This window comes from Gallinula chloropus, assembly GCF_964237585.1.
Source record: "Gallinula chloropus genome assembly, chromosome: 16".
Taxonomy (NCBI): Eukaryota; Metazoa; Chordata; class Aves; order Gruiformes; family Rallidae; genus Gallinula; species Gallinula chloropus.
Window position 1 is genome coordinate 3167625 of NC_140101.1, and position 16413 is coordinate 3184037.

Below are 16413 nucleotides of genomic sequence, written 5' to 3' on the forward strand. Positions count from 1 at the left end.
AACTTTGCAAAGAGAATTTTGCCAATCCTCTGAAGGGACTGGAACAATACAAGCACGAAGATCTTTCCACCTGTGAAAGCCTGTAATGTTTTATGTGTTCTAAAGGAGATAAGCAGGATTGGAGAAACACGGTGTCTATTGAGTCCAGTGTGCCCAAAACTGCTTTTAGAAATCCCACTTTTCTTTCTAGAGGAGTCACCAGTGTGACTTTCGGGACTTTGGCCACACCTCATGGAACACCTACAGTTCCACGTGGAAAATGTCTCTGAGCGCTACAAGGAGTGAATATGCAAGTCATTGAAGAATGCAGTAAACAAGCTTTTATTTTTCAACCTCCTGAAGGGAATCAAGATTTTATTAAGTTTGCTGGGGGGGGGGTTAAATTCTGTATACGAGCTGGAGTAGCACTTCCATGCCTTTTGCACTCTGGCTTCTTTCTAGAATCACAGAATCCCTGGGGTTGGAAGGGACCTTCAGAGTCCATGGGGTCCAACCCCCCTGCCAAAGCAGCTCCCCAGCTCATATTGCACAAGGCAGCCTCCAGATGGGTCTGGACTATCTCCAGGGATGGACACTTGTGTCTTCTGTATTTGGCATCTAGTTTTCATACTAAAATATGTGGATACGTGATAGGTGATGTACAAACTGCTCGTGATGGCAACGCCTGTTGTGCGAGGTTCTGTGGATGCATTCAGATGGTATTTGAATGGAAGGCAGCATCCAAGCTCATTTTCATGAAATCATGGAACACAGTGTTGTTAAGTCTAGAAAAAGTGAACTTTCTTAATGGGCTTTGGATGAACTTTCTACCAAAGACCAGTATTTAAACCCTGACAAACTACTGAAGTGCTTTTAATTCTGTAACTTAAAACTTGTGGCTGGAAACCCAGGACTGTGGAACCCAGGGCTAGGGAACCCAGGGCTGTGGAACCCAGGGCTAGGGAACCAACGGCTGGGGAACCCAGGGCTATGGACTGCACTGCTGCAGTGTCCCCAGTGTAGGAAAGCTATCCCGTCTCCAGCAGCATTCTCGGAGGGGAGGAAGCGAACACCACACCGGTGTTAATTTCAAATCACCGTTTCTTTTCTTTTTCCTCTTAAAATTCTCCACGATACCCCCACTGTGCTGCCAGCGGCTGGTGACCGAGCACCCGCCGTGACAGCAGAGGAAGGTGACAGACACGGCAGCGCCCAGGGACGGGCGAGGAGGCCCCGGCCCTGCCCAAACCGCTTCTGCGGAGGCTTTTCGCGACACTGGGGGCGGCCTCAGCCCCACCGCCGCCCTGCAGCCGGCCCCCCGCTCCGGCACGGCCCAGCTCTGCCGCCCTGCTCTCACAGCAGCGCGGGGTGAAGGACTCCCTCCCGCTGCCCATGAACCCCTAAGCCTTCCCGCCGTGTCCACGTCCCGCGGGGAGGCCTGGCGTGGAGACCTGGGAGTCTCCTCTCGGCAGTTTCCCTCACGGACTGCGCCCCCCCGCCTCAGGGGCTCTCCACATCCCGAACCAGGCCAGGCGGAGGAACACCCTCCCGCACAGCGACCCGGCTCCCCACCGAGGAACTCCGCCATCCCCTCCATCCCCGGCGCCCGGCCTACGCCGGTAGGGGCGGGGCGGGGCGACAGAAGGCGCAGGCGCACGGCGGTCACGCGGGCGGCGGTTGCGCGCTGCCGTTGGCGAATCGGTGCGGGGGTTTGTCCGGAGCGTTGGGCCGGGCTGAGGGGGCGGTGGGCCGCGCTCAGCGCCGCGCTCGCCGCGCTCACCGCCTGGACTCCGCCTCGGCTCCGCCTCTCTCCGTCTCGCCTGCGTCCGCCGCTCCGCCCCCGAGGGCTTCATCTACCCGCCGCGCCTGGCGGCTGGGTCGGCCCTTCCCTTCTCGCTCGGCGGGGAGCTGGGCTACCTGCTCCCCTCGGCTTCTCTCAGCTGGGGGCCGCCCTTCCGCGTTCCCGGCGGCCGCCTTGGGGCCCGCAAGGCGCACGGGGGCTCCTTTGAGGGAGTCTTAGGCAGCAGAGTACCCAGAGCCTCCCTCCCGAAGCCGGGTGTTGGCAGGTGAAATCCGTTTGTCGTGAGCAGCGGTGGGAAAGGGAGGGTTTCCCCTGGGCTGGCGGGTTACACCCTCTGGTGCAGCCCCTCGTTCCCTCCCGGTGCTGCGGGGTCGCTATTAACTGGAGCTCTTTGGGGGTTTGCTTCCCCTTTCCACCCCTTTTTTTTTTTCTTTTAATGGATGTTACTGATAATTCTTGCAGGTTTTATGGTTTACTGTTGAAAGAGACGTTGGTAACTGATTAGGTTCACTGTAGTCATGTCAGGATCAGCCCCAGAGGCGCCTCAGACCTCCGTTCCTCCAAGCACAGCTAGTGTACCTGATCCTGCTCTGGTTGCTGTTGGACCTGGAGGCACAAGTGACGTTTCCTTTGGTGAGCAAAATCTTAGCTTCACCAGCACAGACGTCAGCCTGGTGGAGATGATGGAAATTGAGTATACCCAGCTGCAGCACGTTCTTTACTCACACACGGAGGCACAAGCTAGTGAAGGTGAAGAGGAAGCTAGGCTCCATTCCTTTTCCTCGCCTGGTAACTCTGCAGAACCCCCTCTGCACCAGACCTCCCTGAACACCAGTCAGGAAGGGTGTTCATCAACCAGCGCTGGGAACCAGTCGGTTTACCCAGTTACCTCTCAGTCGGGATTGCCTCCTGACAGCAGTTTGCTGAGCTCAAATGCACGTTTGAGCTACGCTGACTTCCAGGAGCTCAGGTTGATGTTGCTTAGCGAGTCTAACCTCCCTTTGAACCAAATGGATAAAGCTCCCAACAGTAGCTCTGTAGAAGTCCCAGGACACAGTGTAGGAAAAGTTAAACATGATGAAAATTTTGTTGGGGCGAATAAAGGAAACATACTTGTTGAAAATTCGGCACTGGCACCAGAGCCTAGATTTAAATCTGCAGTCAGAGTTCGGTTGGAAGACAGATTCAACAGCATCCAGACAGAAAACCCCAGATGTCAAGAACCCCAAGAATCTGGAGTAACTCTTAACAAGTGTGTTGAAATTAATTTTAGTTTACCTTGTTAAACTATGTATCATCCTATACTTCAGAACTGATTTCCTACACTTTTTAATACATGAGATCGTGGGTTGGGCTTTTTTAAACTCTGCCAGTCAAGCATGACTGCAACCCCCAACCTCAGATGAGGCCCCTCTGTAAGGAGCACAGCATGTAGTTCCCAAATTAGGTGCTTTACAACTTTATTCCTGATAACAACATGTATTGTAAATAAAGGTGAGAGAAGAACATTACCTAGTTTAAACATGCAACTTGCTAAAAACAGAGTAGATAGCATTTTATTGTGACCAAAAAAAAATTAAGAGCAGGTGATTAGAGTTAGAATGTGGAGGCCTGACCATGGGGAAAACTTAAGGCAAAAATACTGTTTTACAGTCTGTAGCTGTGTTAGTGTGCTGGTAAAATGTTTTATTGAGGCATAAAGCTGAATTGTTACTGCACAGAATAAAATACCTTTTCAGGTTATTTTTCTTTATTATTTACTTTTTGTCCCTGAAGCAGGCAATGTGGCAATAACAATGATTTCTCTTTACAGTAAATGAAAGTGGTTTCTTGCTGATAGTTACTAGAAGTATGTGTAGCTGTAAGTTCTTCTGTGCTCGTTTTCAGGTAGTCAGTGTGGTGTGTGTTCTGTGTTGGTTTTGTTTTCTTTTGAAGTTTAGTAACATTGATTCGACAGCCATCAGAAGTGATAGGTCTTCCTCTTCATCAGCAAGAAAACAAGGGTGCTGCCTTAGGGAAAAATAAGTCAGCACCTGCCACTCCTCCTCTGCAGTTCACATACCCGTTATTCACTATGAACACCTGCTCTGCTGCTGGAAGTGCTAACCCTGCACAAGCACAGGTAGGTAACGTAGCCACCACTGGTTGTACCCTGCTAATTATGTCAAACATTAATAATATTAACCTCTGAGGTGTAATACAGTTCTAAACCTCCCTGTTAAACCTGACTTGGTTTGCATAGGGATGATCCAAATGCTCTGTGATGCAGTTTATTTATTCTCCTGTTAATCTTTAAGGCCATCAAAAGTCATTTTCCACACAAACCATTTGTAGTGAAGTGCATCCACATAGTGATGGTTAGATTTCTCATTGGAAGGACTCTTTAAAGTTTATCAGTACACCTGCTTAATCTTCACAGGACAAGAAGCAGACACTTTGTGTTGTTTTCTACTGTTTCTTTTTTTTCTTCTAATGAATTTTGATGAAAAAGGGTTTTTTTTCCCCAGCTTGCAGTAACCTCTGAAGCAAGAGTGGCAGCGTGGCACTCAGAAATGTCAGAGGAATCCCCCAAAAGTTCTGCAGTGTACAGAAGTAACTGGGATTTATTCTGATAGAATGCATTGAATCCTCTAAGAAATCAACATGAAGATGTCAAAATAAGCTCTTTTTTTATGTGTGTAGGCCTCTGAGTATTTCCTTTCTGCTTTTCACAGAGCTCTGGAACATCTTGCACTGTCATGGAAGCTGCCAAACATCAAGACCTTGGGATACCAAAGGCATTCTCCTTTTGCTATCAGGAAATTGAATCCACGAAACAGACAGTAGCTTTGCCTGAGGAAGTGTGGATTAAAGTTGGAGGTAAACCATTTATCTTCGTTTCACTTAGCTTTCTCTTGGCCTTCAGATCTAGATTTTTTCTGAATTTTTTAGAATAAATATGATCTTAGTGATTCTTAAGAGGTGTGGATTTTATTTGCTGTAGGCAGTATGGGATCAGATTTCTCAAAAAATCTATGATTTTTAGCTGTACTTTCAAAATTATTTAGCACTTCTAGCTTGAAATGAGAAAACCCAAGGGTGCAAAACAAAGTACCTTTGAAAATCTGTGCCTAGGGTAAGCAACTGGTTGCTTTCCGTACTTTTTGACTCCAAAGTTGGTATAGCAGATCCAGTTAGTATCAAACTGAAGGATTTTAAAGGACTGTCTCGAATCTAACCAAGGCAGACACAGTCTCTAAGAAAATAGAAATTAGGTGGATTCTGAAACATCAGGGAGTGGCTTAGGGTTTTGGAAGGACATGTGCTGGCAATAAAGCTTCAGAGATTATTCCATGTAAATGAAGTGGCAGGAAAAACCCCTTCCATCTTAATTATCAGTGATTAGTGGGAGTGTTATAGATAGCTTCTTCTTTTCCTCTTTGTTTTTCCAAGGAGACACCTTATGCAAGCAAGTGATAAACAGAAGCTGCAGCCAAATAAGCTCGCTGGATACAAACCAGGATCGCAAACCTCTTGGTGAAATTCAGAATGTGTGTCATGATAGCCAGAGTACTGCCTCTGCCCAGGGTCCTTGGCAGCCAGCACAGCCAAATTCAAGTGTGCAGGTGCACAGTGGTACACAGGATGGAGTCACTCAGCGAAGAGAAAGACACAACCGCATGGAGAGGGACCGAAGGTAATTCCTGTGAGGAGTGGCAAGGTGAACGTTTTTGAAGCCTAAAACACTGTAACAGTCCTGTCATTATCCAGAGCAAAATGTAAACTGGACATACTGTGTTTACTTTGTTTTACCTACAAGAAAAAACAGGGGTTTGTTAGAGGAAAACAACCCATGTGTTTCACTGTGTTTGGTGTTGGTTTTATACTCTATAAACAGAGATTTCAAAATGTTTAACCAGTTCTAGAAAGCATAATGTGACTAATACAAAACCACAGAGCTTGTAGCCAACAAAAAGAAGCCCCCAAAGTCCATGGCTTGTACCACGTGAGTAGTTTTCCTTTTTCTGTTTCTTCCTTACTTCTCACCCATCTGTTGATGAACTTTGTGTTTTCCTGTAGGCGCAGGATCCGGATCTGTTGTGATGAGCTGAATCTTCTGGTTCCCTTCTGTACTGTTGATACTGATAAGGCAACAACTTTACAGTGGACAACTGCGTTTCTGAAGTACATCCAGGAAAGGCACGGTGATTCTCTGAAACAGGTTTTCAATCTCATTTATTTTTTGTTCTTTGGGAAAATGTGAAATGTTTGAAAACTCTCATAGCTAAAAGTACATGGAATGCTTCTGCCTGATGCTTTTTGTGAAGGATCTCTAGCTGTTGTTGAAACTTCCCTTTAAAACTGCTTTTTAAAATAGCTGTCCTCACAACAGTTTCAGTTCAGTGGTGTGACGTCATAAGCTGCCCTCAGTCAGGGGTTTCAAATCAGATATTAATTTTTAAATTTTTTTTTTAACAATTTTTTTTTAATTAGCATGGTTCTTGAACATGATTCTGTCTGGGCAACAGCGTACACCTGAGATCCTCTTCCATCATCCTTCCCTGCCCTTCTCTTCTTACTGTTCTCTATTTTTCTGCTTGCTTCATGGAGTTGTCTTCTAGCCAGCTTTCATGAACAGGTAGTTAAGTGAGGAATTTATAGCTACATGTCCATGCTATCTCAAAGTGGGTGACAGTAGTAAAGGCTTACACTTATAAGCACTTCCCATGCAACCACACTGGTAGCTGCAGCCCTGGAGTAATTCTGGCTCTGCTAAGTATCTTCAGGAGATTAGATGGAGTACATACAGGACAACCTGCTTGTCTAGATCCTGGTATGGCTCCTCAGCACTTCCTATTAAAGGTGTAGCATTGGGGTTTCTTTTCAAGACATTAGTGAAAAAAACAAAACCATACATGTCAAATAAGTAAATAGCTACATTTAAGCATAATTGTTTTTTTTTTTTTGTATTTTGATTTTTTTTAGGAATTTGAGACTGTGTTCTGTGATAAAACAGGCAGGAGACTAAAAATAGCAAGATCAGACTCGTTTGTAACGTGTCCAGTGCAGGAAAACACTCATGGCTATGGAGACCAAGTAGTCTGAACTGACCACCTTGAGTTGTGCAACAAGTGTGGCCAACTAACAGTGGCCCAAACTGTATTTTATTTTCTCCATTTACATGCTGAATAAGAATTGCAAACTATAACTTGTAAAAATATTTAAATAGAGCTTTAAAGAAAACATTTCTTTATTCAAAATGGGAATGAAAAAATGAACTACCAGCAATAGTAATGAGTGCTCTGTTAAAAGGACTTTGGGAACCAGAAGCTACAAGAAAATGTCATGACACGTTTTTTCCCTTTTAGTGGTAAAAAAATGCATTCATTTATTTGCTTTCTGTTTGTGGTTCTGCTTTGGGATTTTTTTTGTTGGTGGTTTGTTTTGGTTTTGTTGGCTTTTTAAAAAGATGATCCAGTACAGCTAGGAATAGCTGTAGAACACCAGTCAGTCCTGTTATTTTAATGACTAGATGCAAATATATTCTTCAAATGTAAAAAGAAATTAAATGTTACTGTATTATAATGCCCATTTTTTCCCACTAAAAACTTAAAGACTATATTGGTTAAGTGCACAGTTTCTAAACTGTACATATATTATGAAGTTCATACATAGTTTAACATACTTGGCCCTGAAGAGTAGTGTTCTTAAATACAGTGTTGGTTATAATGTCTGTCACACAACTGTCCAACAGGTTCTTGTATTGTTACTTCAGGCCAAGAGTGGCATATTGTAAACAGCAGGTAATTTAAATGTAGAAACTCTTTTCATATTTATTATGACCAACTCCTTTGTTCTTAAGCTTTAGCATACAGGGCAGAAATGTAACAGTGTGTGAGCTGAGAGAGGCTTTATTAAATCTTTTTAAAATAGATGATGCTAGCAGGTTTTAAAGTACAAAAAGGTCTCCCAAAAGAAATACTGGGTTAAATCACGGATATAGACAATTTTGCAGCAATTTATTTCCAAACAATCCTTGTAAAACCACTTCTGGAAAACAGCATTCAGCTGAGCTAATTTGATGTGTTTAATGACACTTACAACATCGCAGAGAAAGGATTTAGAAAAAAACTCCTTTTATTTTTACAACAGTTCATACAGGTCTTTTTTTTGCCTGGACTTTGGAAGAGCATCTTGTCTTACTTGGGATTTCATGGACAATTACTGTGCAAATAGCTTAAGCAGAGGTCCTGAAATTGCTGTTATTTCATTTCCTTTATTTTCATATGGAAATATATGAAAATTCTCCCCTGTAAATTAAAATATATACATTACACTTTCTGCAGACATTGATTGCGGGAGGATTTCTATTTACCAGCCTTGGCAAATATTTGAGGTGCAGTCTGAAAACTGACAAGTGACAGCATATACATAAGCTATGGTCTTTACTTAAGCCAGAACTGTAAAATATTAAAATACAGGATATTTAAACACCTCCTTTCCACTGCTGTAAGTAGCAGTTAGATGCCCCAATCCCTTAACAACACTTATCTTAGCACACAAACCTGTGTAACAGGAGTCAGGGGGAGCAGCACCAGGGAATTCAGTTGACAAGGCTTGACTGTTTATATGACAAGTCATGATCTTAAATACAGTTAGGGCAAAAAACAACACCTGTTTCTCTTGCAGGCCTCTTGAACAAAGGGAAAAAGGGGATGTGAGGGTTTTTTTAGCAGTAAAAATTCTGGAAAATAATTGGGGGGAGAGAAAATACTTATAAAGCATCTTTAATTAAAGGTTTCATCTGATGCTTTCTTGTCCATAGAACTGTGTCAAAGTCTCCGCTTAATACAATAGAAGGAACATCTGTCCATTTATCACTAGGAGGATTCTGTCTGTTTCCTTACAATGCACTGTTTATTTAAATATTCAGTCACTTCTCCACTTTGTGTACTGTTGTTTTATGATTTTTTGGAAGTTGATGCTCCAACAGCTCCCATGCAAGCCGACGTGTCGCATATTCCTGGAGTTCCCTGAGCCCCAATAGCACCAGGAGTACCAGGATCCCCTGGAAGGCCGGGTTCACCCTGAGCACCATCACGACCATTTTTACTAATTCCAGGTACACCAGGTGGTCCTAAACAAGAAGGGGAGAAATAATACTTTCATTATTACTTTTTTTTAATTTATTTTAAATTTTATTTTATGTATATATATGTGTGTTGCTTCTAAAGTTCTTCAAATGCTTTTATTGTCTGTACCTCAGACTTGTTATGGGCTGTTGAGTACAAGGTGTTGAATAAATGTAGCCTGACTCTGAATTCAGCATGTGTATTTGGATTTTTTGGAGTACCTTTGCATTTACTGGTGGTACCTCATATGGCATCACGCTTTTGTTACTGCATGCAGAACGCTTCAACTAGTGTATAACTCCATGAGTAATAACAAAAAAGTGTGTAACCAAAATTATTTTACACCATCCCTGAATAGTTTGCTCAAGGGATGTCCTGGATGTGTGAGCTCACAGCTTATTGTGAACACACAAGTGTCCCTCCTTTCTGCCCCCCAGTTTGCTCCTTAGTGGGAGGCCAGCAGTAGCTTCAATTCATTTATCATAGTTGTAATTAAGATTCTGAATTATGGAGGAGAGTAGAGAGCATCTTCGTGACAGCACAGACAAGGAGTTTCCTTTATTCCTGTGTCTAATTTCAAAAATTTGCTCACAATGCAAAATACATTTTACTTACTGGCCAAAATAATTCTATTATGTTTCTATTTCTTTTTTCCTTTAGATGCCAAACACACATAATTACCAAACACACTGATTTCTGTAACAGAAAGCTCCTGAAGCTTCCTAAATACTGTCAAATATGATCTGTCTCCGTGAAAGACACCTATAGTAGGTGGTCTATAAACCTGCATTCCTGTTGTAATGATGATAGAGAGATGGTACCTCAGTCTTTTTATCATGTAATTGCACCTGGTGTTGATCTCCTCACATTTCATGAGTAGCACACATGCTCTCACTATCTAATATATTAAACATACACAGCCTCTTTTTAGGTACTTTGGAAAATAAAATATTTATGGATTAATGTAGTTAATTTATGGAAGAATCTAAGGCAGCTGAGTGTGAATATTCTGGTTTTGTGAAGTTACATGGATGCAAAGGCTGTGTTTGGTGCCTGTAACTTAATCACTCTGCAGCTGTAATCACAATTAGAAAAGCTGCCTTAATAGGCAAGCAAAATAAAGAATATTCTACTGAGTTTCAAATAGATATTCATTACTTAACATAAATTAATCTCTGAATCCTCAAGTAGAGCATTTGTGACTTCAGGAACTGGGATTATAACCAGGTACAGAGCAGTAACACCACTCTATTTCTCAAAATCATGATGCTAGGTCATGGTAAAATTAAATACTGTCCCCAGTTTCTCTCATTTGATCCAGAAACAGGAACTGAATTTTGGAGAACCACAGCTGGTAGTCCAGGCTGTAGTGTTCTTTCAGCAGCGTATCACAAAGGCATGCAGCCATCAGCAATGGATCCACTGTCCTTTTGCCTTACATCTGGAGCCTCACTGTTGTTACACACATTAAATTAGCAAGTAGTCTATCAGTTATTTAAACTAATTAGTTACTGCCTGTGAAGTACCACTGAAAAGAGCAACCTCCTGACACGGGCGAGCACGTAGGAGAAGTTAAGGGTTCTGACTTCCCATCTACAAAAAGCTCCTGACCTTTCACAGCCATTAATGGAAGAAACCAAGAACAAAGGGATAGTCTGGCTGCCCCAGCAGCCTCTTCAGCACTTCTCCAGAACAGCTAGGACTAGACAGGAGGGGTGTGAAGAGGGGACCTGCTAATTAAGTTCCACTGCTCAAGTTGTCTGCACTTGCTGTTACCCACAGGAAAACAACCCTATGGTAAGGGTTGGAGTGATTATAATGCACTGCCAGAAACATGAGGAGCTGCTCCTCTTAAGCCTTCATTTTAGCCATGGTCCATTAAATTATTTGCACAGCCTTACCTTGAAGTCCCTGATCGCCGTCAGGCCCATCGATACCTTGCCCAACAGGTCCTTTATCTCCCTTTTCACCAGTGTCACCTTTAATCATAAACAGACAATTTCAGCAGTGAGTTGTGTGCTGAGGCTGGTTCCAGGGACATGAATGGGAAAGACCCAAGGGAAGCTCAAATTCCTCAGGATGCTGCAAGGATCTCTGCTTACACTCAAGATGAAAACTGCCCTCTAGAACTCTAGCAGCTGCCCAAGTTGTGATCTTTCCCCCTCCACTGCTGACATTATTAGCAGGAGTTGGCAATCCATTTCAGTAGGTGCAGAAGAGAAGGGGATTGGTTTAATCTCACCTCTGGGACCTGGGTCACCAAGTTCTCCTGTTGGCCCTCTGTAACCAGGGGGACCACGAGGACCAGGATGCCCAACGCTTCCCATGGCTCCAGGAGGACCTGGGGGACCAGCTGGCCCAGGACGACCAGTCATTCCAGGAGACAAGGGCTTCCGCAGGTTAGCAGCCAGCTGGGCAATCTGATCTGAAAAGAGCAATTCAGAACTGTGTGTCCAACACTTCCACTCTTGGGCTGTTTGTCCTCTGCCACCAATTGAGTGAGCCCCTGCAAACCGTGTGATGGTCAAGCAGAGCCACGTGCTTGGGCAGAGCTGGCTCCCTGCCACTGCTTACTGGTTCTGGCCTCTCAGCTCTGGCTTTTAATCATCTTTAGGAGGGAGATTGTGGTCAGAAATCTGCAGGTTTTTAAGCCATTGGTATTTCCTGTATCCTAAACCACTTCAAAAGATACTAAGTATTCTAGAAAATAATACCTTACTAATCAAAACAAGTTTTCTGAAACAATATTTCAGAGTTTGACTTCATCCCAACTGGTGACACAGTAACTTCATCAGTTACTGATGAATAGTCAGGTCAAAGAAAAGACCATGACTCCTTGGGAGTTGCCCAGAACCCTGCTCCAGGGAGCTGGGGAGTAGAATGACACGGGTCAGGGCAGGTGGGCTTGCCAGCATGCATGTGTGGAAGCTGCTTTTGGCACACTCTGTATCTTGCCATGATGAATCACTGAAAAAATACTAATTTGAGAAAAAAAAGACAGACATCTCAGACAACAAGGTGACCTCCTGAAGTTTCCTTACGTTAAAGGTCAAGATATCTTTTCTTATTAAGACAGAAACAACCATTCTCAGAAGTGATCTTATATTCAGGATCTACTCATCTCCAACTAAATACACTAATTAAAGTCAGTTTCTCTCTTTAATACTCACTGTTTATCATTTCCCCACAGAGTTCTCTTATATGTTGTTCACTGGCCTCTTTGCCCTGCAATTAACCAAAGAATCCAGCTTTATACAAACCACGTTACTGATCATCATCCCTGACAGAGGCTGCAGGACACAAAGCTCATTTCCAGCAGCTCAGTAAGAAGCACAAGATCCCACATGAAGGGAATGGGGGGTGTGTGTCCCCTCTTCAAAAGAGGATGGCTTCAGCTTGAAAGCTCTGTCATATTAGTAGCAGAGATTAATTTTAGTGTTAGGCCAGATATTTAATCTAGGCCTTATCTGGCCTTTCCCAAACAATGAAACTTAAGCTCTGGGACGAAGACAGAGGTCTGACATTTGAAGCAGGAGTTGTATTTTTCAATGACCAACTTCTAACTCCCTTCTGTAACAAGAACAGTGACAGCCTGTCCCACAGACACAGTCTGTCCATACATCACTGTGAGGGAAGATGGGTTCTGGGGGACTTTAATGCTGAAACTTGTGCACTGTCCATCTTTTTGCACTGGTAAACTCCTGCTGCAACCCTGTGCTTCCATGCTTGCTGCCTCCTCTTGCCTGCTCACATGCAGGACCTTATTTTTTTTTAATACACATCCCAAATCCCCAATTTTTCACTCCAGAGACTCCCCAGCTGCGCCCCAGGAGCAGGTAACACTTACTGGAGGGCCAGGTTTTCCTGTGATGCCAGGAACACCTTGCTCACCCTGATGACCCATGGGCCCTGGGTGTCCTGGGATCCCTGGTGCTCCAGCTGTCCCATTAGGTCCTTGGACACCTTTTGGACCAAGTTCTCCTCTTTTTCCTGGCTGTAATGAAGGAAAAACAAAATCCACTTAAAACAAAAGACATGGCCCTTTCATTTCTCATGGGGATTAGCTAAGGCTTTGGTCAGGTTTCCCTAACTGATCTGGCTGACCATGTACATTCTTACATCATATGGGTGGTTTTACCTACACAGGTCATGAAAATAGGAGTCTTTGCTGCAGTAAAACTATCACACACCCCTGAATGTTCTGAATACCACCAGAAACTGCCACTGTCATAGATTTTATAGCATGACCATGAAGAACACGTGATTCTAGGAAACAATGCCAGCACATAGTTTATGGAGAACCATCATCAAAAGGATGGGATAAGCATGTCAACCCCCAAACACCCCAGGGCCTGAGCCTGCAAAGTCTGACACGTACCTCTCCTTTCTGGCCAGGAGGACCAAAGGGACCCTGTTAGAAGGAAAAGTGAGAGAAGAAAGAATGATCCTTTCAGAACATGCACATCTCAGGTTTCATGTCCTATGCTCAGGGAATGACATGTACACAGCCCCTGACACGCTTTTCCTACACAGGGGCAAGGAATGAGAAGAGGATGCTGAGTCCAGGCTCAGCCCTGGCACTCCAGAGAGAGGACTCTGATGCCTGGACTTGCCCCAGGTGCCAGTGCTGAACGCTGGTCCAGGCAACACGGCTACTTCTTGAGACAACCACAGGCCCCAAGGACAGAGCGATGCCAACCGCTCTGAAGAGGAAAATGACAATTAAGCACTGATGCTCCAGGCTTCTACAGAGGACATCTGGTTCTCTAGACCCATCTGTCATTTGAGGAGTCAATTCTAGTGAATTCAAGGCCACCTACCAGTTCTCCTTTGTCACCTGGGAGGCCATCTGCTCCAGCAATGCCCTGAAAGAGAGACTGGGATTAACACTGCACCTCTGGCAGCAAGCTGGTACTTTGCAACAAGCTGGTACTTGAATGCAAGGCTGAATTCATCTCTGAGAGTGTCCTGATGGGGTGGCCATGAATGACATCCACAGACAGGCACTGGCATTCCTCACACAAGGAATCCAGATCTCTGGTCCCCCAGCTCTGGGTCTCAAATGTGTGTTTGCAATGACAGGTAAACGTTCAGTGTCCTGTGTAAGCACATCCCTCTGGGTCTCCTCAGTGCAAAGTGTCTGCAGAGCAGCTTCATCCCACCCCTAAACAGCGGTGACCCATCACTTGGTGAGAACCATCCCTCTCCACTCAGTGTGGGCACTCTAATATGAGGGTGGCTCTAAAGCTTTGGTGATGTTAATCTTATTAACAATTTGAGCATCACTGGGGGCAACATGGATCTGCTGCCACCAGCTGCACAGGCAGTGGCTCCTCTGCTGTGGAGCTGGCCTCTTACACAGCAATTGGAGCAGATAATGAACACTGTTATGGTGATGATATGGCTTTTGAGACAAAGCATTTCAAGAGAAATGGAGGTGGGGTTGGTCTTTCCTGTAGCAACAAAACAGGGACCAGACAGGCACTGGCACTGGTAAACACAAAAAGCAATGCTTGCTGGAAAAGCAGTCCTTTTTGGTAAAAACACAGCCATGTCTTAACAAAAGTCACGTATTTGATGAAAACTGGCTCAAAAGATCATCACTGAGGTTAACCCCACTACAGAAGTTAAGCAGCAGAAAGTAAAGGGTTAAATTAGTCTATTAGAATGCCAAGCTTTGAGGCTGGGACCAACCCTCTTCCTTAGGCACCTGAGAGGGAAGGAGCTCACACACCGTATGCCTCCTGGTTACAGAATACACAGGAGTCTGGTGGGTTATCACAGCCTCTGCTGGCTGCAGCATGAAAGTTATCCGGGGAGGAAGATGAGCTTCACTTACCTGGTTACCTTTGGGACCGGGAGCACCGGTGGGACCCTGGGAATAAGCAAAACCAAGAAGGTAAATGAGCTTAAACTGTTCTTTTGTCGTGAATTCCTGGTGCAGTCAGAAAGTCGTTCATGCAGCAAGGGGTTGGGGGTTTATGTCTCCCGACTGCCAAGTAGGAGGGACCACATCTCATTCATATGGCTTAGAAACAAGGAGAGACTTTAAGCATCCTTGCTGGCTGTGTAGCATTCTCCAGGTCACCAGTTTGTGTTGTGGGACAGAACAGAACAGCTGCCAGACCAAGCAGGACCTCCCAACTCAGGCCTGGTGGTCTTCTGCTCACCAAGTCCTCACCCAGCCAGCCCAGAGAGACCTTTCTGAGATGCTGAAGGATGCACTGGTCCCCATCCACCCAGCACAGGTTATTTACACCAGTCTTTCTCATACCATCCTCCTAAACTAAAAGTAATCCTGTACTTTTAATCCTAGTCTTTAAAACTCTTTTCACAAAAATTGCCTTTCACACCCATCTCAGGGGCAGGGACCTGTTTTGCTTCTGCCCCTCTGCTCTTCATTATCATAATCTCACCATTAGCATCACCTCACCATCATGACCCAAACAGCCATTTCACAAATCCACAAACTAAAGGACAAGGCCCAGGATGAGACCGGTGGGCAATTGATCTCTGCCTTTCACACAGAAGAAGGTGTGAGGAGGAGGAGGTGGAATTTACAGTATAAACCAGACAAGAACACCTTTGTACTGCAAAGGCAAAAAAGTCAGGATGTTTTTTCCAAGGCTTTGTTAGACTGTTGGTTTTCCTGGGGATTTAGTCAGGAGTCTCTGACTTTGAGATCCACAGAACCACACAGCCACAGGAATAAAATACATGGAGATGATGAACTGGTCATCACCCTAAGAATAATTTGGGCAGCTTCAAAAATCCATCTGAATTTATCCACCTGGCATTCCCAGAGAAAAGACATCTGCAGCCCCATTTGTGACTTTGGGTCCATATAGGAGAGACAACAAGGAGTTCAGGAGAACCCCAAATAGATTTTGCAGTAGGCAAAAAATATCTGGGAAATTGAACCCTGAATTTCACCCTGCAGACAGGATTTCCACAGCACATTCATCAACCTGGCATTTGCAAACTGATTTCTTTTAATAACTAGACCTGGAGATGGCTCAGCAGAACAGAATCTTCGAGGGGGACGAACACACGTAGTGTGGGCATGTCATTCTGCTCAAGCCAGGCACTAAATAAGCTTAAAAAGGGGCAGATTTCTATTAAAGAAAAAAATAATTCTCAGCAAAACAGACAATAGACCGTGGAGATGCCAGAATGGCTGCAGTTATTTATAACTCCCATTTTAGGTTTGCCAACTGCAAAGATGATAATGTTCAGAGTAGAATCTATCAGCTACATTTATACCTCTGACTTCACAGAGTCCCCAGGCTCCATGACAGTTTATGGTAATAAAACACAACTTAGTCCCCAAAGACTGTGCCCATGGGGAACACTCCCCTAAAGAAAAGCTTAGCCCAAGAAGTTTTGACAGGACTCCAGGACCACCAGCTCCACCAGCCATCCTCAAGTTTGTGTCACCATCAGTTAAACACCAAAGGCTTTGGCCAAGCATCTAGTGATGCCAGCATGGAGCTGAGAGAGGCATCGCCCCAGGTGGGCATC

General features: G+C 44.5%; 2 protein-coding genes across 2 annotated transcripts in view; one reads left to right on the forward strand and one right to left on the reverse strand.

The window, feature by feature from the left end:
- Positions 1 to 2298: 2298 nt before the first annotated feature.
- TCFL5 (transcription factor like 5) lies at positions 2299 to 6860 on the forward strand (the record flags this gene model as incomplete). Its single annotated transcript, XM_084271580.1, is given in 7 exon segments — positions 2299 to 3032; positions 3716 to 3902; positions 4495 to 4639; positions 5216 to 5456; positions 5840 to 5981; positions 6746 to 6838; positions 6840 to 6860. Coding segments are annotated over 7 exon segments (1563 nt in total).
- Positions 6861 to 8410: 1550 nt separating this feature from the next.
- Positions 8411 to 16413, reverse strand: part of COL9A3 (collagen type IX alpha 3 chain) — a gene marked incomplete at its 5' end in the record, with an annotated part of 36275 nt that continues 28272 nt past the window's right edge. Inside the window, 8 exons of the mRNA XM_084271617.1 lie at positions 8411 to 8897; positions 10794 to 10871; positions 11135 to 11317; positions 12063 to 12117; positions 12740 to 12886; positions 13271 to 13303; positions 13713 to 13757; positions 14732 to 14767. Coding sequence (XP_084127743.1) covers positions 8722 to 8897; positions 10794 to 10871; positions 11135 to 11317; positions 12063 to 12117; positions 12740 to 12886; positions 13271 to 13303; positions 13713 to 13757; positions 14732 to 14767 — 753 coding nt within the window. The 3' untranslated portion in view covers positions 8411 to 8721. The remainder of the gene's footprint in view (positions 8898 to 10793; positions 10872 to 11134; positions 11318 to 12062; positions 12118 to 12739; positions 12887 to 13270; positions 13304 to 13712; positions 13758 to 14731; positions 14768 to 16413) is intronic.